General features: G+C 48.6%; 1 protein-coding gene across 1 annotated transcript; it reads left to right on the top strand.

Moving 5' to 3' along the window:
• The first annotated feature begins 2,100 nt into the window (after window positions 1-2,100).
• Window positions 2,101-27,078, top strand: LOC109741187 (uncharacterized). The gene is made up of 11 exons (XM_020300256.4): window positions 2,101-2,581; window positions 2,659-2,899; window positions 6,188-6,335; window positions 6,492-6,596; window positions 6,728-6,885; window positions 7,263-7,425; window positions 23,599-23,735; window positions 24,303-24,990; window positions 25,244-25,356; window positions 26,055-26,310; window positions 26,417-27,078. Exons 1-11 carry the CDS (start codon window positions 2,446-2,448, stop codon window positions 26,735-26,737), a joined length of 2,466 nt encoding a protein of 821 aa, XP_020155845.1. The 5' UTR covers window positions 2,101-2,445; the 3' UTR covers window positions 26,738-27,078.
• The last annotated feature ends 736 nt before the right edge of the window (window positions 27,079-27,814 follow it).

The raw sequence follows: 27,814 nt of genomic DNA, 5'->3' as shown, positions 1-27,814 counted from the left end.
AGGGTTTGTACCAGTAGCTATGTGTTTAATCTCTCTCTCTCTCTCTCTCTCTCTCTCTCTCTCTCTCGTGTTCTTGAGATGTCACGATCTTGATGTATCACGGGCTTTGTTAATATAGTCGGATCATATGGTGTTTTCCTCTCTTTATCTTATTGTGATGAATTGAGTTTTTCCTTTGAGATTTCGTTTTATCGGATTGAATACTTTTATGGATTTGAGAGCACTTGATATACGTCTTGCATATGAATACCCGTGGTGACAATGGGGTATTATATTGATTCACTTGAGATATGTTTTGGCACTCAACTCGCGGATTCCCGAGGTGACATCGGGGTAATCTATGCATAGGGGTTGATGCACGTTCTCATCTTTTGTTTCTCCGGTAGAAATCTTCGGGCACTCTTTGAGGTTCTTTGTGTTGGATTGAGTATTATGAATCTGAATTTGCTTTGGTGTTATTTTAGTACGAACTCTTGATAGATCGATCAGAAAGAATAACTTGGTGTTATTTTAGTATGAACTCTTGGATAGATCGATCGGAAAGAATAGCTACAAACAATTTCTTCTTATGTTCTCCGCTAGATAAGAACTTTGGGATGATTCTTCATCGCATGTTGAGGGATGGTTATGTGATCCAATTATATTAGCATTGTTGAGAGATTGCACTAGCGAAAGTACGGACCCTAGGCCTCATTTTCAAGCATTGCAATACCGTTTGTGCTATGTTTTATCAATTGCTACCTTACTGTTTTTTATTGTTCCTATTACAAAAATCAATATCTACTATCCATATTACACTTTTATCACCATCTCTTCGCCGAACTAGTGCACCTATATAATTTACCATTGTATTTGGTGTGTTGGGGACACAAGTGACTCTCTGTTATTTGGTTGCAGGGCTATTTGAGAGAGACCATCTTCATCCTACGCTTCCCACGGATTGATAAACCTTATGTCATCCACTTGAGGGAAAAATGCTACTATCCTATAAAACTCTGCGCTTGAAGGCCCAACACGAGTCTACAAGAATAAAGTTGTGTAGTAGATATCATGGACTCACTCATGCGTGCGTACTCATCAACAAGATCATTGGGAACTCCGTTTGCAAGCATCCGAACGACCGCAATACATTTCTGGTAAGAGGAGAAACCAATCTTTTCAAGGGCATCATACTTGCACTTGAAGTAATCATCATACCTCATCAGTCCCTCATGAATACGGTTGAATAATGATCTCGCCATACGGAAGCGTCGCCAGGAAAGCTTGGCAGAGAATAGTGGTTCTGTGAGATCGAAATAATAGTTGTAGAGTAGGACATGACCGTTTTCTCTGTTATGAGTCAACCCAGAAGCATGGCTCGGGATCATTCCCCTAAACAATGGTCCATGCCACGAATGTGCCCACTGACGATAAAAGTAGCAACAAACATCATCATCATCAGAAGAAGATGATGAACATATGATGTTATTGTAAAAAAAAACTCATCCGAGCTATCTGTTATGATCCTTCGGAGTGATGACTCCGTATCCCCGTAGACAGTAGCGGACGGCTCGTCCGGGTAAACAACCGAACACCTTGTGGGCGGGGACAGAGGCGAGCGTGGACGAGTCGTGGCCGATGAAGGGTCCCGTCCTTGGCATGTTCAGGCAGCAGGGCTGTCGAACCCCGCGTCCTCTGGCGGTGACGGTAAAGGTAGCGGTAGTATGCCTAGGGCTGCTGGCAACCCTGGGTAGGCGGCCCTTGTACTGCTCCGTTGGAGGCAAGAAGCGGCCACAACGCTGACAGAGTGGACGCCTGTGGCTGTGGTGGCGGCGATGCAGTCGGTGGGTGCGGCGGTGGCGAAGATGTCAAAAGCTGGGCAGCGACGATGAGAGCAAAGAGGCCGGGGTGATTGTGACGTGCGGGGGAAAATGGCCCGTGTGCCACCGATAGGCGGGCCAGGAGAGGATGCCACGGGTGTCCACTGTGTGTCCGCGAGGACACAAATCCAGTCTAAATTTGGGCTGAAATGGGTCAAGCAAACAGCAATACTGAAATCGTTTTTTTTTATGTCGACGCGTCCAAACCGGAAGAAATGGGTCAAGCTTTGGAGTTGCGAGCGGGTGGAGCGGCACGCCACAGCATCGGAGTCAGCACTGCGGATAACCCATTCTCGCCAGAACCAAACCTCACCCGGCAGGCGGCCGGGCCGTCTGCCCAGTTCCCACCTCCTGGGTGGGGTCCACGCACCACACGGCCGGCCATCTCTTCCCGGTCTCTCTCCTGCTAGAAGCGTCGTCTTCGTCGCGCTCCGCTCCGCTCCACTACTCCCCCCAAACTGCTGCCGCCTGCATCGAAGAGAAAACGTAAACAACCCAGACACGGCCCTCTCCAATGGAATCCACTGAGGGTCCACGACGCCCCGCTCCCGCCCACTAGCCCACTGACCCCACCACCACCGCCGCCATGCTCCAGCTCCAGCTCCAGCCCCCTCGCTTCCTGCCGCTCCCTCGCTCCCGCCTCCCCGGCCGCCGCCGCCGCCGCGCGACCGCGCCCGTCCTCGCCGTCCGCTCCCAGTGGAAGCTCCCCGATGTCGACACCGGTGGGCGCCCTCCCTGAAGCCCCCGATAGGTCGTGCCCCGTGCTCTCTCTGATCGCTGCGGGCTTGCTGTTTCGCAGATGCGGTGCAGGAGCGGGTGCGTTCGTGGTTCTCCCGGGCGCGGGGCGCGGTGGTGGACGTCACGCAGGCGGCGCGGGAGCGGGGGAAGCGCAAGGAGGAGGCCGATGGGAGGAAGAAGCAGCGGAAGGAGGAGGTGGAGGAGGAGCCGCTCGTCGCGGTGCCGGAGATCACCCTGGAGCGGCGGGTCGGCCGCGGCTGGCTCTCCGTGGACGCCATTGTCGCCATCGAGCAGTTTGCTAGGTGTGTCAAGCGACCTTGCACTTGCTCTGCCCTTCGGGTTAATCTGTCGTAGATGTAGAATAATAAATGGCCAGATTCATTCTGTTAATAAAGTGACTACCAGTTCGTTTCCTAACTATCATAATGTTAAACGATTAATAAAGCCACAAACTGCGTTTCTCTTGGACTCAATTGACAGGACGCTTGTTGGTGATATCATATTAGGCCTACTCTGAACCATGTGCTGTAATAGATAGGATCATCTTAGGTAGTGGTTAGAATCATCTGGAATTGTAGTGTAGATGTTGCAAGAATATTAAGTCTTCTCTGGGACTTGGGGATTTTTTCCTTCTAATTCCTGTGAAGTTGCGGTGTTCCAAGGAGGCTTTCAGTGGATAAATTCAATACTACAAAATAGAAACCCTTTAACCAAGTTTGGTCTTGCATTGCTGCGGCAAATAAGGAACGAGAATTTTCTGGAGTACAATGGGATGAAACACGCATAGCATAGGAAGCAGAAATTTCTCTGACCAAATCGATGCAAACTAAGTAACTAACCAAACCAGTAGAAAGAATAACTGGAAGACGTTTGCTTCCCTTGTTTAATTTTGCATATGATGTCTTGGGAATCTCAGCTACCCCATCAAATTCCTCTCCCAGGTCTGTGAGCAAGTAACAATAAATTGGGGATCCTTAATGGATTGATTCCAATGCAAATCAACCAAATTAAATAAGAAAGGAAGGATCGGTAAATTGATCAAACTAATGGTCAGTGATGACTATGATGACAAATTGAGAATGTGGATCAAAACTTGGTGTCGCCCAGCCCACTATGGAAGAGGTTGTGAGTGATCTTGTCTCTCGCCTTGCTGGCGCTCTCAGAATGCACAAGGTTCTTTGGCACTGTCTCGTCGTCAATGATGTCACACTGTAGCTCTGGGCCCATCTCTTCCCCTTTCACCTGACATATATTGTGCAGCACACAACATGCGCCGATCATGGTAGGGAGATCCGAGATCTTCATATGTGCGTGCTTTTGCAGGCACGTCCATCGTTCCTTCAGTCATGCAAAGGCATCCATGGACACGTGCCGTAGCTTCGCGACCTTCTTGTTGAACGCTTGTTGTTCCCTTGTCAGGTTTTGGTGTGTGTATGGGACGAGAATCCAGTCCATCAGTGGGTAGCTAGAGCCGCCGACCACCCATGAGCCAATCATCATGCCATTGCAGCCATGCTGCTGCAGAAGTGAATTGCTGAGGACCTCATCATCATTCATGCTTCCAGGCCAACCGATGCATACATCACTGAAAATGCCATTATGGTCGACGACCCCCTGGAGGGTGGTGGAGTAGGAGGGCTTCTTGTTGCGCTTTGCGTGACTAGGGTTGTAGTACTTGCTGGCCCACATTTGCGGTTCGATGATTGGGATGTGGGTTGTATAGATGACACAAACGACGTCTGGCATGCTGGAGATGGCCTTAAAGCTGCCCTTGAAGATGGCGGCCTGGTCAGGCCGCCGAAGAAAGCGGGGCATGAGCCTTTGGCGGATGGCGGTGCAGACCTCAAGGACGATCTTGTGGCATGTAGAAAGGCCAATACCAAAGCGGCCAGAGATGATGCAGAGGGGCTCACCGGTGGCGAGGCGCCAGATTCCGACGGCAACACGTTGGCGCACAGGGATGGAGGGGCGGAGCGAGGTATCCTCCTTGGCGATGGCGGAGCCCAGTGCATCACATATCATGTCAAAAGTGTCCCAACCCATCCGGAAATGGCTGCAGAATTTGGCCTCTGGGTAGCCAGGGCTGCTGCACTGCTTCCACCACATGCCCGACCGGTCCTTTGGCCACAGCTTCTGTTGTTGATGAGGTGAGATGTCAATGCCCCCAGCTCCAGTACACTGGCGGACAGTCTGCTTGGACGACCCACTAGTCCTGCTCCCATCCACTTGAGTTAGTTGAGACTCAGCCTCATCCTCGTCACCATTCATGAGATATAGATCATGGATTGCAGCGTTAGTTTGTTGGCGATGGACCCCTTCTTGTTCGTGTCATTGCAGTCACCACCACCTCCATCATCTACCATGGGTTCATCGCCTGTACCGTATCTCTTTCCGCGCTTGGGCATCGTAAACGTGCTTGGAGAGGGAGGAGGAGGAATGTTTTGTATGGATGAGAAAGGTGTTGTCTTATATTTCATTTACTAGTGGAGAAGGTGGGTGTGAGCTCACCAAGTCGCTAGAGCATAAAAAAGAAGTAAAACATTGGTGTGAAAAGTTAATTGGTTCTAGGTGTTGCACTTTCCTTCTTGTTTCGGATGAGAAAACGTGACAAAGAAGAGAATGTATGGGTGTAAACGCTAGAGCTGGAATCCGGAGAGAGTAGCAATGAAGTCAATGAGACCGTTTTGTCCTCATTGTGTTCGTTTTTTTGGGGGAGTGGGGGGCAAATGATTACCAAATTCTGATGGCCGCATGCACGCGTATCTCTGGCTATGAGTTTTTTTATTTACCTTTTGGTAATACTTTACAATGTTTCCTGTGTTGACATGCTAATTCATGCTGTGCTAATTATTTGCCAACTAGACTCCTACTTCCTTACAGATGTAAAATGCTATTTTGCGTTCGCCTGCATGGAGTGTTTCTGTGAACGCTAGGATCCTGAAACATGGAAGGGGACCTATCCGCCTAACCAACATGTGGGGCTGTTCGCTTGGTGTAGCTTCGAAGCAATATTCTAGTGTCACACAACTGAACTGACAAGCATAGCCCACATGGCAGCCACACAACTGTGAACAGGGACCAGTGCAACTTCATAACAGGGAGTCCGGGACATTCATCGTTATACCTGGACAGGTGGGCTATGCCTGTTAGGTCTGTAGTATCCTTAAAAGTTTCTAGCAGTTTGAAAGTTACTGGATCCCTTGAAATCGGTGTGGTCTAACTCGGTAGGTACTGTCTAGTGTTATGCTGGACTAGAATCAGTTGGTAGATTGCGATAGACACCTGCAATATTTTCTTATTGAACCTGTACTGGGAGCATGGATTATCTTCTCCTTGGCTTTTATGCTAGCGCAACTTCCATCGTAGAGATGCAATGTACAGATAAAACTTGGGTTCAGGTGTTGTTTCTGGATAGTGGTCTCGTGTTTCATGTAGGATACTGATTAGCTAATGAGAAATGGACATAAATAGTTTGAAAGTTCAGTTGAGCCATTTTAAATAGTGTACGACAAAAGTGAGTTGTTTACAGGAGTTCCTGGTAATTTGCTATCTCAGTTTACATTCACGCTTCTCATGAGGCTTTTTGTTAGGTTGAATGGGTTGACTGGGAGGCAGGTGCAGAGGATCTTCAAAGCGCTTGCTCATGAACATGTCCACAATGATGCTCGAAGTCTAGTTGAATATTGCTGCTTCCGGTACTTGTCAAGAGATAACTCCGATTTTCATCCAAGTCTGAGGGTAAATTAGTTGCTAATTCAGCATCAATGTGTATTGAAGTGTAAAATAATGCTCCAATTGTTTGGCAGGAGCACAAAACATTACTGCAGGCTTGCTGCATTTGTTTTGTTTAGCCAGTTCTACTTTGGCTAATACTTCTACTTTAAATGTCTGCAGGAGCTTGCATTTCAAAGGCTTATCTTTGTGACTATGCTTGCATGGAATGATCCATATGATGAAGACAATGATCCACACTCTTCACTAGATAACTACTCTATACTGGTAGTTTTGATTCTACTGTATTCTCAAAATTGTTTCGTTGTGAACGGGACCCCAATTTTTTATCCGGATACGATTTTATTTCATGCACCACCATGGCAAGTTTTCTGAGTTTGATATTTTTTATATGGTAGGGAAGACTTGTTGAAGAAGATGCCTTTGTCCGAATTGCTCCTGCTGTGGCAGGTGTTGCTGATGCTTCAACAGCTCATCATCTCTTTAGGGCCCTTGTTGGCGCTGAAAAGGGACTGTCATTGGATCTTTGGACAACATACCTTGGTGAACTTTTGAAGTAAGACTGCCTCTGTGGACAACAAACATGTAGCAGATTTCAACTGAGTATATATCTCTGCTTAAGTCTCAAGTTGCAGGAAGTGTATTTTTAACTTTACTTTAGGCTTCTAGTGTGCTATACCTCTTTCATTTGATCTATACTACAGATATTTGTTCAACCACATGATTGGTAGGCGTTGATGACTAGTATTCTAGAAATATCAGTCTTGCTTAAATTTTGTAAGACATGGGCCCATATCGTGAGCTTTTGTTCGCCAATTTGAACCGCTAATATAGTTCACTATTTCATATCTCTGTCATATGGTCATGCTGAGTATGCATTAAATATTTGGATGTTCTGTATTAATTAATGTGTTACAATGTGCATTGTACAAGGGTTCATCATGGGAGGCAAACACATAAGATTGGAGATAATTTTCTGTCTGATGAGCAAGTTCTGTGCATAGGCTCTAGTAGAAAGAGGCCTGTTCTAAAATGGGAGCAGAATACTGCATGGCCCGGACACTTAACCTTGACCAACAAGGCACTCTATTTTGAGGTATGGATTCCTACTCAAAACGTCCGGTACTTGTTTGGAGAAAGAAAACTATATTTGAAGACATACATATTTATTGTTGCTATCCTAATACATGGCAAGCATTTTCATGATTTAAAGGTTATATTATAAAAAATAGTAGGGCATGCTATTTGTTAGTATTTCTGCAGTAATGTTTGAACTTCGAGCTTTTTTCTAAAGCGAAACCATGCAGGATAGCTGCATTATATATATTAGAGAAGTTTTAGACAGCAGTATGACAGACCAAGCGATCATAAACAAAATGATCTCACCTGCTGAAAGGCCCCTGCAATGTTCATATCCATGAACATGGATAAATTGTTCATAAGTACAATTTCAACCCCCCCCCCCCCCCCCACACACACAACCACAACAAAGCCTTTAGTCCCAAACAAGTTGGGGTAGGCTAGAGGTGAAACCCATAAGATCTCGCGACCAACTCATGGCTCTGGCACATGGATAGCAAGCTTCCACGCACCCCTGTCCATAGCTAGTTCTTTGGTGATACTCCAATCCTTTAGGTCTCTCTTAACGGACTCCTCCCATGTCAAATTCGGTCTACCCCGACCTCTCTTGACATTGTCCGCACGCTTTAGCCGTCCGCTATGCACTGGAGCTCCTGGAGGCCTGCGCTAAATATGCACAAACCATCTTAGACGATGTTGGACAAGCTTCTCTTCAGTTGGTGCTACCCCAACTCTATCTCGTATATCATCATTCCGGACTCAATCCTTCCTCGTGTGGCCACACATCCATCTCAACATACGCATCTCAGCCACACCTAACTGTTGAACATGTCGCCTTTTAGTCGGCCAACACTCAGTGCCATACAACATTGCAGGTCGAACCGCCGTCCTGTAGAACTTGCCTTTAAGCTTTTGTGGCACTCTCTTGTCACAGAGAATACCAGAAGCTTGGCGCCACTTCATCCATCCGGCTTTGATTCGATGGTTCACATCTTTATCAATACCCCCATTGTTGAGGATATAGACCTTAGAGTCACCCGCCAGGAGGGGCCGGGTTACTCTAATGGTCATTACCAGAAGCCCGGCGCCAAGCTTGAAGACGATGGGCCAGAGATGGGCTTAAGACCCGGATATGGCTTAAGGCTCGTAGTTGCAATCATTATTATGGTAGAACTTGTAGTGTAAGGCAAGCATAGTTGAGAGTCCGAGCCGGACACTCTTATGAGCCGGCCGGGACTCTGAGAGCTGCTGGGCGTCAGCCTCCCTATATAAAGGGACGACCCGGCAGCGGTTTAGGGACAAGAACAATCTCATCGAGAGCCGGGCATAGCAGTTTTAGCTCCCTGGTGATCGTAACCCTAATCAATACCACCTTGACTGGACGTAGGCTTTTACCTTCACCGTAAGGGGCCGAACCAGTATAAACCCTCGTGTTCCTTGTCCCGCATTAACCCCTTCAAGCTTCCTAGCTGCGATGGCTCCACGACTAAGTCCTAGCTCGAGGACATCTGCCGTGACAATTCCACGACAGTTGGCGCCCACCGTGGGGCCAGCGCACGGTGGATTTGAGTTCTTGAAGGGCAGCTTCGAAGGGCTCAAGAGATACGCTGTGGGCCGGATGACCAAGAGTCGTCGCGGCAAGCTCTACATCGACGATGCAAACTGGGGCCCCGACGCCGGCTCAATTGAGTACGGGTACCGGGTCCCCTTCGGCGGAATTCATGTTTTCATCGGCAAGATTGGTGAGCCGGGCCCTGAGCCGGATCACTGCGCCGATCTCATCGAGACGGCCCAGCGTGCGCGACCCGCCCGGGCCCGGCCTGCCTTAAGGCATGCTTTTGTGGGGTGTATCCACGGAGGATTCTCTGATCGATCTGGATCTGGTGATGAGACGGCCGCCGGCTCTGACGGCGAGTCGGCCACCGATGAGTCAAACTCGTTGTATCAACTTCAAGATGGCAGGCTCATGGGTTATTCCGATGGTGACAGTATTCCGGACCCGTTTGAGCCGCCAAGTCAGGTTGGGGTCTTTATGACCGGTGCGCAGCCTATTCAGAACCCCGCTGCTGGAGCGGGAAACCCGGTGCCTTCTCCGGCTCAGGTGCTGATGGATCTCACGGACAAGATGACGGCCCTGTTAACCGCCACGGTTGACCCGGCAGATCAAGCTCAGCACGATGCGGAGGTGGCACAGTTAAGATTGGATCTAGTGAAAGCTAAATAGGATCTTGCAGCGGAAGGGATCAGGCTGGCTGCGGAGAGGGCGACTCTCGATGCCCAAACTCAGCTGATCCAGGCGCAGCCCTTCCAACTCACGATGGATCAGAACGCGGCCAATGAGGTCATGAGAAGGAGGCATCAAAAGACCCAATCTCGACTCCCTCCGGTTTACGATCCACGCAACCTCTTCAACACGCCAGGTGCAGGGTCTAGTAACCCGCCAGGGGTCATAGCGCCCGGGTCTGGACCCCTTATTCAGCCACGAGTGATGGGGCCTCCTCAGGTGCCCCCTGCCCCGCCTCAGTATGTGCCAATACCCCCGGGTCATTATAATAACCCGCTGGAGAACATGGTCGCTGCGGCAGCACGACTGGCGGCTCTCCCAGTTGACGGCGACTCTCCGACGGCTATTGAAACCCGCCGGGTCAGGGAACTCCTTCAGACAGCACTGGCGCAGCAAGAGGCGTACTCCTACAGCCGGGACAGAATCCACTCGACCCCTCGTCCAGGCCAGAGCCCAAGTTACAGCCGGCACATGGTCTCAACAACCGGCTCAAGTAACGTCCGACGCCATGACCCGTCCCCTGGCCACGGCCTGGCTCACAATGGAGCCTTTCACGCAGCAGACCAGGACAGAGCGCGGCAAGAGGCGGAGCAAGTGCCTCAATTGACGGCTTATCAGACCCCTCCGGCTTATCCGACGACTTCCGTCGACGTGGGTATCCCTACCAGGACCGGGGTTGTCCCTTGTTTAGTGCCAGCTATCCGTAATGAACGTCTGCCTAAGGACTTCAAGGGCCCTAGGAAGGTGCCTAATTACACAGCTGACTTATAACCCGCAGCCTGGATCGAGAGTTATGAGATGGCTATGGAGCTGCTGGAGGTCAGTGAGGCGGCCATGGCTAAGTATTTCATCATGATGTTAGATGGGACTGCCCGCACTTGGTTGAAAGGGCTACCACCGAATTCCATTGGGTCTTGGGCTGAGCTGAAAGCCCGGTTCATCCAAAACTTCAAAGATACCTGTAGACAGTCTATGTCAATTGTGGATTTGACTAACTGTAAGCAGCAGGAGGGTGAGTCTACGACATATTGGGTTCGCCGGGTTAAGGAGATCATACACTCGTCAGACAAGATGGATGCCGGCTCAGCGGTTTTAATGCTGGAGCAGAATTGTCGTTTTGTGCCCCTGAAGATGAAACTCGGGCGGCTTAAGCGCGACTGCAGTGATATGGGTACACTAATGGCAGCTCTTGTCAAGTACGCCGATTCTGATGGTACCAAGGATCCCCCTTTAGATGATGAAAGGACAGGGAAGGGAAAGAAGAACGGCAATGGCAAGGGTCCTCAGTTTAACCCGGGGAACCAAGGAGGAGGCAAGCGCAAGGCCGATGGCAGCCTAGAGTTGTAGCCAACGCCAGCTCACAAGGTAATAACCAGCGACGCAAGGGGAGGCCCCCTTCCGAGGCGGCGGGTCAGGTCCGACGCTGGAGCAGCTGTTGAATGAACCTTGTCCAAGGCATGGCTCTAGAGAGAAGCCAGCGACTCATCTGTGGAAGGATTGTGCGATCATGAAGGCCTTTAAGAATTACAATGGCCCGGGCGGCGGCTCAGGCGGCGGCGGCTTTCATGGCCCAGGCGGCGGCTCCAATTCCGGTCCTCAGAACGGTCAAGGGGGCTTTAATCAGCAGTCTGGCCAGGGTCATCAACAGCAGCAGGGGGTTATCAGACCAATCCAAAGCAGCTTAGCGGTGGACAGTATCATGTGTTTACCACCAGTCTGTGTAAGTGAGATCAGAAGCTTCATAAGAGGGCAGTGGATGCTGTTGAGCCGGCGGTCCCATGATACTTGCGGTGGTCTGAGCAGCCTATAGTGTGGAGTAGGGAGGATCACCCTCCCCGGGTGGATAACCCGGGCCACTTGGCCTTAGTAGTGGCTCCTCAAGTGGGAGGATATAAGTTCACGAAGGTGCTCATGGATGGAGGCAGCAGCATCAACATCCTCTATTATGAGACTTTTCGCCGTATGGGGTTGGTTGATAAGAACCTCAGCCAGTCAAACACTATCTTCCATGGTGTGGTACCTGGTAAGTCGGCTTATCCAGTCAGCAAGATCGAATTGGAAGTGGCCTTTGGTGATGAGTACAACTACAGGATGGAGAAATTGACCTTTGAGGTGGTCAAGATAAGAAGTCCATACCATGCTATATTTGGACGGCCGGCTTACGCCAAGTTCATGGCACGGCCGTGTTATGTGTACTTACATCTCAAGATGCCGGGTCATAATGGGACCATTACGGTTCACGGCAGCCGGAAAGTGGCTCTGGAGTGTGAGGAAGGCGATGCGGCTTATGCAGAATCTGTTTGTGCTACAGAGGAGTTGAAGTTTTACAAAGACAATGTTGACCCAACAGATATGACCTCTCTGAAAAAGCCAACTACAGAACAAGAGCTGGCAATGAAATTTAAATCGGCTGATGAAACTAAACTTGTTGATTTTGTTCCAGGTGACTCATCTCAGCAGTTTAGCATCAGTGCAAATCTGGATCCAAAATAGGAAAGCGCGCTCATCGAGTTCATCCGTGAGAATAGGGACATCTTCGCATGGAAACCTTCTGACATGCCAGGTGTACCTAGAGAACTCGCTGAGCATACTCTCAATGTTGATCCGAAATTTAAGCCGGTCAGGCAGTTCCTTCGGCGGTTTAATGAAGAGAGGCGGAAAGCTATTGGTGAAGAGGTGGCCCGGCTCTTGGCGGCCGGGTTTATCGTTGAAGTCTTTCATCCAGAGTGGTTAGCTAACCCGGTGCTCGTACTCAAGAAGAACGGCACTTGGCGGATGTGTGTGGACTACACGGACTTAAACAAGGCGTGTCCGGCTGATCCTTTTGCCCTCCCCCGTATTGATCAAATCATTGATGCTACGGCAGGTTGTGCACGCTTAAGTTTCTTGGATGCTTATTCCGGTTATCATCAGATTAAGATGGCAGTTAAGGATCAGGAGAAGACGGCGTTCATCACTCCTTTTGGAGCCTTCTGCTATGTGTCTATGCCCTTTGGACTCAAGTGTGCACAGGCGACTTAGCAGCGTTGTGTACAGAACTGTCTTCATAAACAGATTGGGCGCAATGTTTACGCTTATGTGGACGATATTGTGGTTAAATCCATAAAAGAGGAAACCCTGATAGATAATTTAAGGGAAACTTTTGATAACCTCCGGGTCTATAAGATGATGCTTAACCCGGCCAAGTGTGTATTTGGTGTCCCTGCAGGCAAGCTCTTAGGGTTTTTGGTTTCTGATAGAGGCATTGAGGCTAACCCGGAGAAGATCAAGGCCATCACCTCCCTGGCTAAGCCGGCGTGTATAAATGACGTTCAGCGTTTGGCGGGTCGCATCGCTGCTTTAAGCCGGTTTATAAGCCGTTTGGGTGAGAAGGCCATGCCATTGTATCAGTTGATGAAGAAAACTGATAACTTTGTCTGGAATGCAGCTAATACCGCTTTTGAGGATTTGAAGAAGCAGCTGGCAAAGCCCCCAGTCCTTGCTGCTCCGGTTGATAAGGAGCCCTTATTACTGTATGTGGCGGCAAACGCACGAGCCGTCAGTGTGGCTATTGTGGTGGAGCGCAAGGAGGAGGGTAAGGAGCATCCGGTTCAGTGGCCGGTTTATTATGTCAGCGAAGTGCTCATTGAGTCCAAGCAGCGGTACCCGCATTGGCAGAAGCTTGTGTATGGTGTGTTCATGGCGAGCCGGAAACTTAAGCATTATTTTCAGGGTCATCCCATCACTGTGGTCAGTTCTGCCCCTCTTGGTGATATCATTCAAAACAGAGAGGCCACAGGGAGAATTGCTAAGTGGGCTATAGAACTTGGACCTCATGGTAATATGTGCCACGCACTGCTGTTAAATCTCAGGCCTTGGTGGATTTCATCAATGATTGGACAGAGTCACAAGTGCCCGAGCAAAAGCCGGATAACACGTATTGGACTATTCACTTCGATGGGTCCAGGCAGTTGGAGGGCTCGGGGCTGGCGTTGTATTGGCTTCCCCTAAAGGTGACAAGTTCCATTATGTGCTACAGTTGATGTTTTCTTGCACTAACAATGCGGCTGAGTACGAGGCCTTGCTCCACGGTCTTCGGATGGCTAAGGAGATGAGCTTGAGCCGGGTAAGGTGCTTCGGTGACTCAGACTTGGTGGCTCAACAAGTATCAGGCAAGTGGGACTCTAAGGACCCTCTCATGGCGGCTTATCGCCGCGAAGTTGATGCCATTGCTGGGCACTTTCAGGGCTACCAAGTAGAGCACATTGATCGCAGGAAGAACGAGGCGGCTGATGCTCTAAGCCGGCTAGGCTCTCAGCGAAAGCCGGTACCGCCTAACACTTTCCTGGACGTCCTGTATAGCCCTTCGGTTAAGTTGCCTACGGAGGAAGACTTGGCTATCCCTGACCCGGAGGCACGACTGGTGGCGGCTCTTCATATCATACCAGACTGGACAATGCCATATCTGGCTTATATGACCCGGGGCGAGTTGCCTGAGGATGAAACTTTGGCCAGGCAAATAACCCGGCGGGCTAAGTCAATGATCGTTATCGATGGCGAGTTGCATCATCGCAGTGTTACAGGAGCATTTCAGCGTTGTGTCTCCCCTGAGGAAGGTCAAGAGATCTTGCGTGAGATCCATGAAGGGGATTGTGGCTATCACGCCGGCTCAAAGTCCCTTGTGGCCAAGGCTTTTCGTCATGGTTTTTATTGGTTGACGGCTCATGCTGATGCAGAGGACTTGGTCAGTAAATGTGATGGTTGCCAAAGATTCTCACGACAGGCTCATGTGCCGGCTCAGGAGCTGAGGATGATCCCAATCACTTGGCCCTTTGCGGTCTGGGGGCTTGATATGGTTGGCCTTTTAAAAGGTCCAAGGATAAGAAGACCCACCTCTTGGTGGCAGTTGACAAATTCACAAAGTGGGTGGAAGCTGAGCCAGTTAGCAAGTGCGATGCAGTCACGGCGGTTCAGTTTATGAAAAAGGTGATTTTCCGCTTTGGCTTTCCGCACAGCATTATAACTGACAATGGCACCAATCTCTCCAAAGGCGCCATGGAAGAGTTTTGTCTACGCGAGCATATCCGACTTGATGTTTCCTCAGTGGCTCATCCTCAATCCAACGGTCAAGCTGAGAGAGCTAATCAGGAGATTCTGAAAGGTATCAAGCCCCGGCTTTTGGTCCCTTTGCAACGGACACCGGGTTGTTGGGTGGAGGAGTTGCCCTCCGTGTTATGGAGCATCAACACTACTCCTAACAGGTCTACAGGCTTCACGCCTTTCTTCATGGTTTATGGAGCAGAAGCAGTCCTCTCCAGTGACATCCGTCATGACTCACCTCGAGTGGCGGCTTACGTTGAGGCGGATAATGAACAGGCGCGCCAAGATGCTCTTGACTTGTTGGACGAACAGCGTGATGTGGCAGCAGCTCGTTCAGCGATTTACCAGCAAGACCTGCGCCGTTATCATAGCCGCCGGGTTAAATCCCGGGTCTTCCAGGAAGGCGATCTCGTGCTCCGGCTCATCCAGGATCAAACAGATGCACACAAGTTATCCCCGCCTTGGGAAGGGCCCTTTGTGGTCAGCAAGAACTTGCACAACGGGTCATATTACCTCATTGACATTCGGGAGCACAAAGATTCACGTAAGTCGGAGGAAGAGACCCGTCGGCCGTGGAATATAGCTCAGCTTCGGCCTTACTACACTTGAGCCACTGGCTCTCGTGGTGTACATATTTCTCTCAGCCATGTATATATTATGATAAGCAATAAAGCAGGACCTCTGTCCTTTTTTCTCCTCCAAATATGCACGTGTTATTTTTATTGCAAGATTACATGATGACTTAAAAGAGGATCCGGCTTATGATCGTATTCGAATCTAGCCGTAAGCAGTAAAGTCACTTGGGGGCTTCCTGTTTAAACATGGGTCGTACTCGAACAAAAGAGAACATAGCTGTCGATACCCATTTGATTGGCAAAGTGCCGAGCTCATTGGGAGGTTACCTTTGGTCATATTTGAATCATAGTTTAACCCCTCTGAGAATCGACGTGGATCGTATTCGAATCAGCGTCGTTAAACAATTCTTAAAATCACTTGGGGGCTTCCTATTCAAACATGGGTCGTATTCGAACCAAAGAGAACATAGCTGGCGGTACCCTCTTGATTGGCATCGCCACACCCACTGGGGGCTATATGATCGTATCCGAATCTTAGCTTAACCCCTTTGGCCGGGTCTCTGGTCATATTCGAACCGGAAGCCCCTAAGTTCTTCTGCTTTATCACAAGTTTTCTTTGATTATGTCAAGGTGTGTACAGCCGGGTCTCACTTTGCCGGCTTAACCTTGGTTTACAGTATTGCTGAACGCAATGGGTGTTATAAGGCAGGTAAACCGGAGTGGCGGTACCAACTTTCTCATCCGGATTATCTAAACCGGAAGTATGCTTGCAGGCCGTTCAGCGTGTTCTTACGGCTGTATTCAGGATATTATTGAAGACAAGTCCTTTTCGATTCATATTCCGGGTTATCTAAAATTTATGATTCTCAGGACGGTAAGACGCCTCGAGTTTTGTGATTTGCCCTTTTATGCAGGATAATTAAAGGCACCTCTTTTGAGGTTAAGAAAAACAAAGGATTGATTATGACCCGGAGAAATATCAAAGAGAGAACTTCAAAAGACTTTAGCATTCAATACGTGCACGATGGCACGACAGAGATGAACTGTTGCACCTACTCTATTACGTTCCTATCTTCTCCTCCGGCTGATCCCAAGACCTGGAAAGTTGATGACTTCCAGTCGATGCCGCGGAGAGCTTCGAATTGGGCTTCCTCGTCAATTAACCCGGCCGGGTCAATCTCCGGGGCGAAAGTGTGCCGACGAGCCGGAGGGATCAAGTTGAGGGCTTCATAGCGAGGGGTTGGAATCCTCTGATTCTCCGCATCGTAGCCCGGCTGGTACTTGGTCAGATCTGTGTCGTTCCCGATAAGGGTGGCCACTGGGCGTACGGCCTTCACGCAAGCTGCGAAGTCCTTCTGATCGAAAGCTGAGCCGTCTTCCTTCAGGCTTGGATAGCCAAGGGCGATGTCCGCCGGGTCTAACTCCGGCAGGAATGCCTTGGCCCGGCTCAGCGCGGCGATCGCTCCGGCTCTCGCAGAGGCCCGTCGCAGCTCTTGGATCCGCTGAGGCAGAACGGCGAGCCGGCGCAGGACTTCTGCCAGGTGAGTCGGCACCTCGTTGGATAGGGCCACCACAGCTAAGGCACGCTGTGACCCGGTGTAGAGCTGCTCCACCAGGGTATACACGGCCTTTAGCTTGGTGACCACGCTCTGGTTGAGGTTGGCACTTCTGGGACCTGTTTAACAGAATCAGATAAGCCGGCGACAAGGATGAATCATGAGATATAAACATTCTAAACTTGATGAAAGCCGGTGAGGCGACTTACCAAAGATGGCGGCCACCATCTGGGAAACCTGGCGCTTTAGGCCGGAGAGCTCGGCGGTCTTCTCGGAGAGAGCCTTCTCCGCCTGTTCAGTCCGGGTCACCAGTGCGACCTTCTCTTCGGCCCAGGCTTTCCGCTCAGCATCAAATTCTGTCTTCAGCTTCTCTTGAGCGGCGATGCTGGATACAAACTTGGCGTTTGCCTTCTGGGTCTCCATCTCTTGCGTCTTTAGCCGGTTCTTGAGATCCGCAAGGTCCGCCTCTAGCTTCTTGCTAACAGCCTGCGTACATTTCCGGGTTATTAACAGTTACTATATAAGTCCCAAGCGTTTTCCAAGCAAAGACATTTGGCACTTGGGGGCTAATGCATATTGAACGTGTCTATCTACAAACTGCCGGCTCAATTGAGTAAGCCGGAACCTAAGTCTACAACATATTCAATCATAAGTCGTCGACTTGGGGGCTGGCATGGTAAAGGTAACTATGCAGTAAGTAAGAGGACAGCAGAATGATACCTCAGATTTCTGTTGAATCTGGTTCACCATGGCAACCTCTGTGTCCCGGCTCTTGTGCACTTGGCTGATGTAGCCAGAGACGAGCTCTCCAACGCTCAGGTTGGTGTAGTCGGAGAGGTCCAGGTTCACCCGGTGGGGCTGCAGCAACTCCCCCTTAGCGGAGCACTTGGCCAGCACGGTAGGTCTCCTCGGCTCAACGAACTCCGTCCGGGTGATTACCACGTCCGGGTCGTCTGCTGGTGGAGCCGAGCTGGAGGCCTCCGGGTTAACAGAAGCTTCTGTAGTTGCTTTGGTAGTTGGGGCAGCGGCCTCAGGTGCCTTGTTGGTTGGAATGGTGGCTTCGGGGGCGGAGGCAGCTGGCGGTTCTTGAGCCGTCACTTCCGGTTCAGGTAAACCCGGCACTCCGGCTGACTTGGTCTTCTTCGCTCTCTTGGTGAGCTTTGCCTGGGCGCTGAAAGGACAGAAACGTTAAGCATAAAGAGAGTAAGTACAGACAAGTATAATTTGAGATGGTTGTCATTACCCGGGCGCGGTCTTGAAAGTCGGAAGACTCGACTGCATAGAGTCGCCCGAAGAGGGGGAGGTCTCCTGATAATTGGAGTCAGAAGAATTGAGTGGCTGACGGATAACACCCGCCAACGGATGAAAAGGGTACAAGTGGGAAATAACCTCAGTTCGGCGCTTCCTTGTTGCGTCGGGTAACCCGGCGGAGAGGTCGGTGTCCTTGTCGGTCCGGGTGTGACGCCGGCTTTCATGAACCTGTCGCTTCAAAATAAATTGAGGGTCTTGATAAGCTAAAGGATGTGAAAAGCTTACTTTCCGGGTTACCCTTTGGACTTTCAGCTGTGGCAAGGGCTCCGAGTCGGAGGAAAGTGACATTACCTCTTCAACCACCGGGTTACTTGCGCCGGTGTCATCCTGTCAATGAGCAAGTATTAATAAGGCGGACAGCAACAAACAGTGAATATCGCAAGGGCTTAAAGGCTCAGGGGTTACCTCTGACTTGGAGCTGTTGCTTAATTGCATCAGCTCGGAGGCGGTAGGCCTGCTTCCTTTCCTGCGAGGGGCGGCTTTCTGGCCTTCTTGGCCGCCTCATGGTCATACTTGACCCGCCAGAATTTGTCGTCAACCTGAAAAATACAATGATGATTTCTTCAAACGATTCAGATGAAAGTTATATACAATAGAAGATAGGATGTTCAGATTGGCGGCTTACCGCTGGGGCTGGGTTGGTCTTGCAGAAGGGGGCTAACCCGGTCCTTCCGCAGTCTGCCAGGCTCTCGTTTAAAAGAGCCTTGGTCATCTCCTCTGCAACGTCTTCAGGAAGATCATTGCGGCTGTGTCTCTGAGGGTCATCCTTTCGTCCTGTGTACTCACACATTAAGCCGGGGCGGCGGCTCAATGGGATCACCCACCATGAGATCCAGACCCGGACCAGGTCGATTCCGTTCAGACCATTGCCCAGGAGAGCTTTGATCTTGTTGATAGTAGGGAGCAGGGGCTGGCGCTCTGCTTGAGTCAGCTTGTCTGACAGTGGGTGAGTCGGCTCCAGACGTGTTGGGCGAAAGCCGGGCAGCGGACTTTCATCAGCCGGGGACGTATCTTGGCAGTAGAACCAAGTCATGTTCCAGTCCTTTGGGTGGCTCGGCGGCTCTGCGTAAGGGAAAAGGCAGTCCCTACGCCGCTGGATGGAGATACCACCTAACTCCAGACTTGGCCCATTGGCGCACTCATTCTGGCGGTTTAAGTAAAAAAGCTCTCTGAAGAGCAGCAGACTAGGTTCTTCTCCAAGGTAAACCTCGCAGAAGACTTGGAAGTTGCAGATGTTGGACACTGAGTTGGGTCCAATGTCTTGAGGTCGCAAGTCGAAGAAGTTTAGCACGTCCCTAAAAAACTTTGAGCCGGGCGGTGCGAAGCCCCGGCTCATATGATCCGCAAAAATCACTACCTCCCCGTCCTTTGGCTGTGGTCTCTCTTCTGACGGGTCAGGGGCACGGTAGGACATGATGTCTTTCTTGGGCAGATATCCGGACTTGACAAAATCTGCTAGGGTCTCATTGGTGACATTGGACCTCATCCAGTTGCAAGTAATGGGAGCTTTGGGAGGCATGGTGAAAGTCGGCAGTCTATGACAAAAAGGAAAAACGTCCGGGTTAATTATAAGCCGGAGGAGATCTACAGTTAAAATCTAAGGTGGCGGCTTATGAAGGGGACTAATGGTATATACCTAAGTACAGCGGGTTATTTAAGCCGCAGGGGCATTCAGAATAAATTAATTATCTACGGCTTTATCACAGCTAAGCCGGAGGATTCTACGAAGCATGGTTTTCTTTAAGCCGGAAGGTTCTACGGCGCGCGGTTTTTTTAAACCGGAATTATAAACCGCCAAGATTCAATGATTGCAGTTTTTTACTAAGTGTGGTAAAACAGGTTTCACATATTGCAGTAACTTTTTTGGATCAAAATGGTCGGGTAAAAGAAAACAATTTCTAGACCTAGAAACAGAAGTGAGGGAGTTCTTGGGCTCGAACAAAGTTCCTATGCAGTAAAAAGAGAGCTGCTTGCGTGTAAAATGGGTACCAAACAACCGCCGCACTAGTTCTATGCAGATTTAAGATCAAAAGGAGCAGTAAGAAAGAAAACTACCGGAGTTTGTGGCAATGGCGACGAACACGGACGAACACGGATGAACCCTACTGCAGATCTGTTCTACGGGGTAGTGAGGACTTACCGGTGCTGAAAGGGTGCGGGGGTCGCCGCCGTTTGTCTGGTCCGAGTCAGGGTGATGCAGCGGCCAAGGTTGACGAAGACCGGAGGCGAGGCGACGGCGGCAGAGTGCGAGCTCAGGTAGAGAGGCAGTGGCGCGAGGAGGAAGAAGGGTGGCAGAGAAGCCCGTCGGGCCGGCCTATTTATAAGGGCGGGCTCATGAGTGGGCGGGAGGATCAAGGAGTCCACGGCGTGGTTATCTCCTCACGAAACGCCTCGATTTTCGGGATGACAGTAAAAGCAAAGATCCGTTGCGGATCTGGTGGAGTAAAAAACGGGCTTAATGGAAGATGACGTCACGGTGGATTATCCGGAGTCCAGAGGATGACGTCACGCTGGGTTATGGCCTTCACACAAATGGTAAGCCGGAGATTTTTTCTGTCGAAAGAATTGAAGATTGACATGAGCCGGCTCAAATCAATCTGGGGCCTAATGTTGTGGATATAGACCTTAAGAGTCACCCGCCAGGAGGGGCCGGGTTACTCTAATGGTCATTACCAGAAGCCCGGCGCCAAGCTTGAAGACGATGGGCCAGAGATGGGCTTAAGACCCGGATATGGCTTAAGGCTCGTAGTTGCAATCATTATTATGGTAGAACTTGTAGTGTAAGGCAAGCATAGTTGAGAGTCTGAGCCGGACACTCTTATGAGCCGGCCGGGACTCTGAGAGCTGCTGGGCGTCAGCCTCCCTATATAAAGGGACGACCCGGCAGCGGTTTAGGGACAAGAACAATCTCATCGAGAGCCGGGCATAGCAGTTTTAGCTCCCTGGTGATCGTAACCCTAATCAATACCACCTTGACTGGACGTAGGCTTTTACCTTCACCGTAAGGGGCCGAACCAGTATAAACCCTCGTGTTCCTTGTCCCGCATTAACCCTTTCAAGCTTCCTAACTGCGATGGCTCCACGACTAAGTCCTAGCTCGAGGACATCTGCCGTGACAATTCCACGACACCCATCCTCCTGCAGCATTGACCCCAAATACTGAAAGGTGTCCTTCTGAGGCACCACCTGCCCATCAAGGCTAACCTCCTCCTCACACCTAGTAGTACTAAAACCGCACATCATATACTCGGTTTTAGTTCTACTAAGCCTAAACCCTTTCGATTCCATGGTTTGTCTCCATAACTCTTAACTTTCTATTTACCCTCGTCCGACTATGTCAACTAGCACCACATCATCCGCAAAGAGCATACACCATGGGATATCTCCTTGTATATCCCTTGTGACCTCATCCATCACCAAGGCAAAAAGTAAGGGCTCAAAGCTGACCCCTGATGCAATCCTATCTTAATCGGAAAGTCATCAGTGTCGACATCACTTGTTCGAACACTTGTCACAACATTACCTTACATGTCCTTGATGAGGGTAAATGTACTTTGCTGGGACTTTGTGTTTCTACAAGGCCCACCACATAACATTCCGCGGTATCTTATCATAGGCCTTCTCCAGGTCAATGAACACTATGCAAGTCCTTCTTTTGCTCCTTGTATCTCTCCATAAGTTGTCGTACCAAGAAGATGGCTTCCATGGTCGACCTCCCAGGCATGAAACCAAACTGATTTTGGACACGCTTGTCATTCTTAAGCGGTGCTCAATGACTCTCCCATAGCTTCATTGTATGGCTCGTTAGCTTAATTCCACGGTAATTAGTACAACTCTGAACATCCCCCTTGTTCTTGAAGATTGGTACTAATATACTCCATCTCCATTGTTCTGGTATCTTGTTTGCCCGAAAAATGAGGTTGAAAAGCTTGGTTAGCCATACTATCGCTATGTCCCTGAGGCCTTTCCACACCCCAATGGGGATACAATCAGGGCCCATCGCCTTGCCTCCTTTCATCCTTTTTAAAGCCTCCTTGACCTCAGACTCCTGGATTCGCCGCACAAAATGTGTGCTGGTCTCATCAAAGGAGTCGTCCAATTCAATGGTAGAACTCTCATTCTCCCCATTGAACAGCTTGTCAAAGTACTCCCGCCATCTATGCTTAATCTCCTTGTCCTTCACCAGGAGTTGGTCTGCTCCGTCCTTGATGCATTTGACTGGCCAATACCCCTCGTCTTCCTCTCTTGGATCTTGGCCATCTTATAGATGTCCCTTTCGCCTTTTCGTGCCTAACCGTTGGTAGAGGTCCTCATACGCCCAGCCCCTTGCTTCACTGACAGCTCGCTTTGCGGCCTTCTTCGCCATCTTGTACTTCTCTATGTTGTCTGCATTCCTATCTAGGTGTAGGCGTCTGAAACAATCTTTCTTCTCTTTAATCGCCTTCTGGACATCATCATTCCACCACCAGATATCCTTATCCTCGCTTCTCTCTCCCCTGGACACTCCAAACTCCTCCGAGGCCACCTTACGAATGCAAGTCGTCATCTTCATCCACACATTGTCTGCATCCCCTCCTTCCTCCCAAGGGCCCTCCTTAATGACCCTCTCCTTGAACGCCTGAGCTACCTCCCCCTTGAGCTTCCACCACTTCGTTCTAGCTATCAACACCTCACCTCACCACTGCATCAACTAGCTCCCGAAGCTTCCCTGTCAGAGATCCTACGTTCCAGCTACCTAAGCGAATTCTCCTAGGCTCGGCTAGCTTCCTTACCCTTTACACTCGCCAAGTCAAATGCGAAGACCCTTGCTCATTTTCCACTACATCCGGGCGCCGATGTAGCGCGCCACTAAGGATGTGACGACCCGATCCTCGCTCACTTGCCACCGTATCCAGATCAAGATACGGCGCGCCACCAGGGGGGTGACGGCCCGACCCTTGCCCATTTGACACCACACCCGGGTTCCGATGTGGCGCGTCGTTGAGAGGGTTATGCCCCAACGAAAATCTTTTGGGTTTCATCTCCATAAGAGTGGCTGAGTTTTTACGTTGGCTCGCCAAGCCTATCACAACTCTCCTTTACCCGGGCTTGGGACCGGCTATGTTGAGACGACATAGGCGGAGTCCCCCCCCCCCCCCCCCCCCCCCCCTATGTTGGGATCGGCTATATATATAGTTCATATATAAGAAGAAGAAGAAGAAGAAGAAGAAGAAGAAGAAGAAGAAGAAGAAGAAGAAGAAGAAGAAGAAAGGCAAAGTTTTTTCAGTCATGGCATTCATGTTTCTTTGTCCTGCGTAACAAATCTGCTGAATGCCATTTTGAAACTTCACAAACTATGATTGACCTTTGGCCTGACGACTTCACTTTTGCATTGATATTGGCAGGCCATTGGACTGGCAGGTATGAAGAAACCATTGAGGCTTGACCTTACAGATCATAATTCAAAGATTGAAAAAGCAAAGGTTGGACCATTTGGGTCCAGGTTATTTGACTCTGCTGTATCTGTTTCATCTGGTTCAGTGTAAGTATGACCGATAACTCCCTAGGATGTCCATTTCCTGTGTGCACATGTTTTTTCACTGCTATCTGCAATTTGATAGGAGAACACCCAGGTCGTTGATTACTGCCAGGTTGTTTGGGTGCAAGCATAACAGTACATAATATTAGCTATTTAACCTGCCTGACCATTCCTAGTGTTCATAAGTTGTAAAATGTGTATGTATGGCAAACATGTTACATGTAATTCGTTAATCCAGTGAGAAGCACCACATTACTCGGGAGGTCCTATTACTAGTTTCCATGACTCAATGCATTATTTGTTAGCATTTCCCTAGGAGAGCAATCATCTTAAGCACTTCACTTGCATCTACTCCCTCCGTTCCAAAATAGATGACCCAATTTTGTACTAACTTTGTATTAAAGTTAGTATAAAGTTGAGTCATCTATTTTGGAACGGAGGGAATATCATATATGGCTTTATGGCTGCACACTTGTACTGTAGACATAGAAGCATATCGTCCGTGCTATTTGATCTTAGTCATAAAACACAGCTACAGTGATCTCATGCTAACTCATTAATTGTTTACAGGTCAAATGAGTGGACATTAGAGTTTGTTGATTTTGGTGGAGAGATGAGACGAGATGTATGGCTTGCGTTCATCAATGAAATTATTTCTGTTTATAAGTTCATTCGTGAATATGGACCAAGCGATGATGATCCAACCATTCATCATGTATATGGTGCCCGCAGAGGCAAGAAAAGAGCTGTTAGTAGTGCAACAAACAGTATTGCAAGGCTTCAGTCTCTGCAATTCATACGTAGATTACACGAGGACCCAGCTAAGTTAGTACAGTTCTCCTACCTATCAGGTGCACCTTTTGGTGATGTTGTTCTTCAGACCCTAGCAGTGAGGTTCTGGGGTGGGTCACTGATTACAAACTCGAAAGTGGCAAATGAAAGATCACTTCAAAGGCATAAACATTCAGAAGGCTCATCTAGTGGTCGCTCACAGGTTTTCGACATAGACGGTAGTGTGTACTTAGGCAAGTGGATGACGTCTCCAAGCTGGGCATCAAGCCATTCAGTCAGTTTTTGGAGAGGCTCTTCAGTCAAGCATGGTGTAATATTAAGTAAATCCTTAGTTGTAGCTGATAAAAATCTTGTAGAGAAGGCGATGGTTATCTGTAAAGAAAAGAGCAAAGTAGTTGACAAGACACATGCTACGATTGTTGCTGCTACGGTTGAAGGTATTCCAAGCAATATTGACCTCTTCAAGGTAAAATGGTTTCTCCAGTCAAGCTACTTACTATGATATATCTAGTAGATATGTTATATGTGGTTGCCTAGTACGTAGGTCCAATTCTATGCTTATTTTCAAAATCGGATTCCTTCTTTCCTCAAATATAGTGGACAAATAGCGTGTTAATTTTCATTGAGAAAGCAAGCTCTGCATCCTGGCCAGCAAATCCATGTCTCAGTATATGTTTATCATGGTAAATCATTGTAACACCTCTTATTTTCTGGGTCAGGAACTTGTACTTCCCTTCGCAATAATGGCTCAAAAATTCAAGAAACTTCAACGCTGGGAGAATCCCCGTTCAACCATTTGTTTTCTACTGTTAGTTTATACCGTTATTTTCAGGTAAGCCAGTTTGCTCTAATGAGTTGAATTTTGAGTTACTGAGGATTTTGTGTGTGCCTTTGGAAGAGGTCAGGAGAGGTCTGTGGTAGGAGATGATTTTCCTGGTCAAGCAGTGATCACATTTTACATTTTGTTGTCAGAGCTGGTTTAAATTGTAGTCCTAGGAGATAGGGATGCAAAAGAATGCACAACAAAGCACTTTTATACAGTAAGGCGAATTGCAAAATATTTTACCAGTTTACCGTATTGGCATACTATAGGATGATACCGTGACAAAGTTGCATATCATCTTTGCATAATTGTTCGATTATGGGGTTCTACTCCCTCCGTTCCTAAATAACTATCAAAAGGTCATATACTTAGGAACGGAGGGAGTAGAAGGTAATAGATGGTCCTTTCATTTCAATATCTTTAAAGAATTTTGTGCTAGTTGGCACATTGTCCTATAGACAATTTTCGAAGTACACCACTGCAGGTGGAACTAGATTTCAGGCAATTGGATATTTAGATTTATATGGTTCAAAATCTAGTCCAAAGAATTAGCATGGCATGCTCACGAGTCATGCCGTACCATTTTCTGGTTCCTTTGCCTGTTTGTTATTTATTTTTCCAACTATATGGATCGTTGACATCCAATATTATATAACTAGGCACATAGGCATTGTTGTAACATCCGAGGCTTTTATTATGATTTGTAGGAACATGCTCTTTTATATATTTCCGTTTACCTTGATGGCGATGGCCCTTTCCATGCTTGCCCTGAAAGGGCTGAGAGAACAAGGCCGGCTGGGTAGATCTTTTGGCAAAGTGACAATAAGGGATCAACCACCTTCCAACACAATCCAGAAGATCGTAGCTCTCAAAGAGGCAATGGCCTCGGTCGAAAATTCTCTGCAGCACCTCAATGTCTCTCTTCTGAAGATGCGCACAATCTTTTTAGCAGGCCAACCTGAGGTACGCTCGAATAAGTTTTATTAGTGCTCAAGTAATATTGACCAAAAGGCAAGTAAAAACCAGCTCATAGGTATGTTGATATAAGTGTCCTTGATCTGTTTGACAGGTTACAACTCAGGTTGCTCTCATTCTTCTAGCATCCTCTGCTGTTCTTCTCGTGGTTCCTTTCAGATACATTCTTGCCGTCTCTACCCTTGATCTCTTCACAAGGGAGCTAGAGTTCCGGAGAGAAATGGTGGCGGCGTTCATAAGCTTTGTGAAGGAACGGTGGGAGTCAATACACGCTGCCCCTGTGATCGTGCTGCCATACGAGGGCGACGATAACAGCAACAAGACGCTCCCTGCAAAAGCTTCCAGGCAGACTGAATCGAAAGACGTGCAAGACCAACGGAGTGACATCTATGTGAATGGAATCCGCCCTTCATGATACTTGTAAGTGTGGGGAGTTGTGTTGTAATGTACAGTTGTAGAATGTACATAACAGTTGGGATGTCCAATTAGGTATATAGCTCACACCGAATGCATGGATTTATTTTGTGCTCTTGTAATATCATCTCTTGGTTTGGGCTTGCTAGAAGATGGCTGGGATAAGGATTTCATATTTCCTCGAGGGGCTAGGAGTTCGTACAATAGAACATGAGGAAACATAAGAGAAGGCAGCTCTGGTGAGTACCATGTAGGGTTTTGTCTAAATAGTTTTTGGATTTCCTGTTCTGTAAAACAAAGGTGGGTCACAACAATAAAAATTAGGACTATTGTTACATGAAATTTCAGCTAGCGGCAAGGTTGCATGAAAATTTCTTCTATATACTGTTCGAGGGGGGTATAGATTATTCTCCGCACTTTACTAGGGGTTTGATGATTTGCCCCATGGTTATCTCAATGATGGGCAGGGAACAGAGTAACCGTCCTATAGAACATCGTACTGTGCTAAATCGGGATATCTATGAGAAGTGAACACAAATCACAATACTCCACATATCAAAATGATAACGTATTTGCCTCATGGTTATTCCGACAAAGATTTGAGAGTATCTTCGAACGCCACTAGAAAGGGAAGAACCAACGCGAGCATCAAATCAAGAGAGTTTTTATAGTATTTAGTTGATCTAACGGTTAATATGGATCGGTAAAATTTAAACTCTAGGATATATTGGTAATTCTACATAAAGATAGATTTGTCTTTTTCTATTTAATAAATCCTAATTGATCTAACTAATTAGTTATTCTCATCCCATCCACGCCGACCCATTCTTCCGCTACTCCCGACACCATGCCGCCGCAAAATCTTCATGCCGGCGGCGGACCTCCGACCGGAGCCACTGCAGCCAAGTGCTTGCATAATAAAGCGACACGAAATAGAATCTAGTTTCCTATGATGCGTGGTGCGGCTTGCCACTTTGATTTTCAGTTGATCAGTAGCTTTGGGAAGGCGGCGGACAGTATGATGGCGAGCAAGGCGGCGCGTGCGTGCCAGGCGGACTACGTGTTCGTGTGCTAGGGG

This window comes from Aegilops tauschii, chromosome 3 (assembly GCF_002575655.3).
Source record: "Aegilops tauschii subsp. strangulata cultivar AL8/78 chromosome 3, Aet v6.0, whole genome shotgun sequence".
In the NCBI taxonomy this organism is placed as follows: Eukaryota; Viridiplantae; Streptophyta; class Magnoliopsida; order Poales; family Poaceae; genus Aegilops; species Aegilops tauschii.
This window is presented reverse-complemented; position numbering and strand designations above follow the sequence as displayed.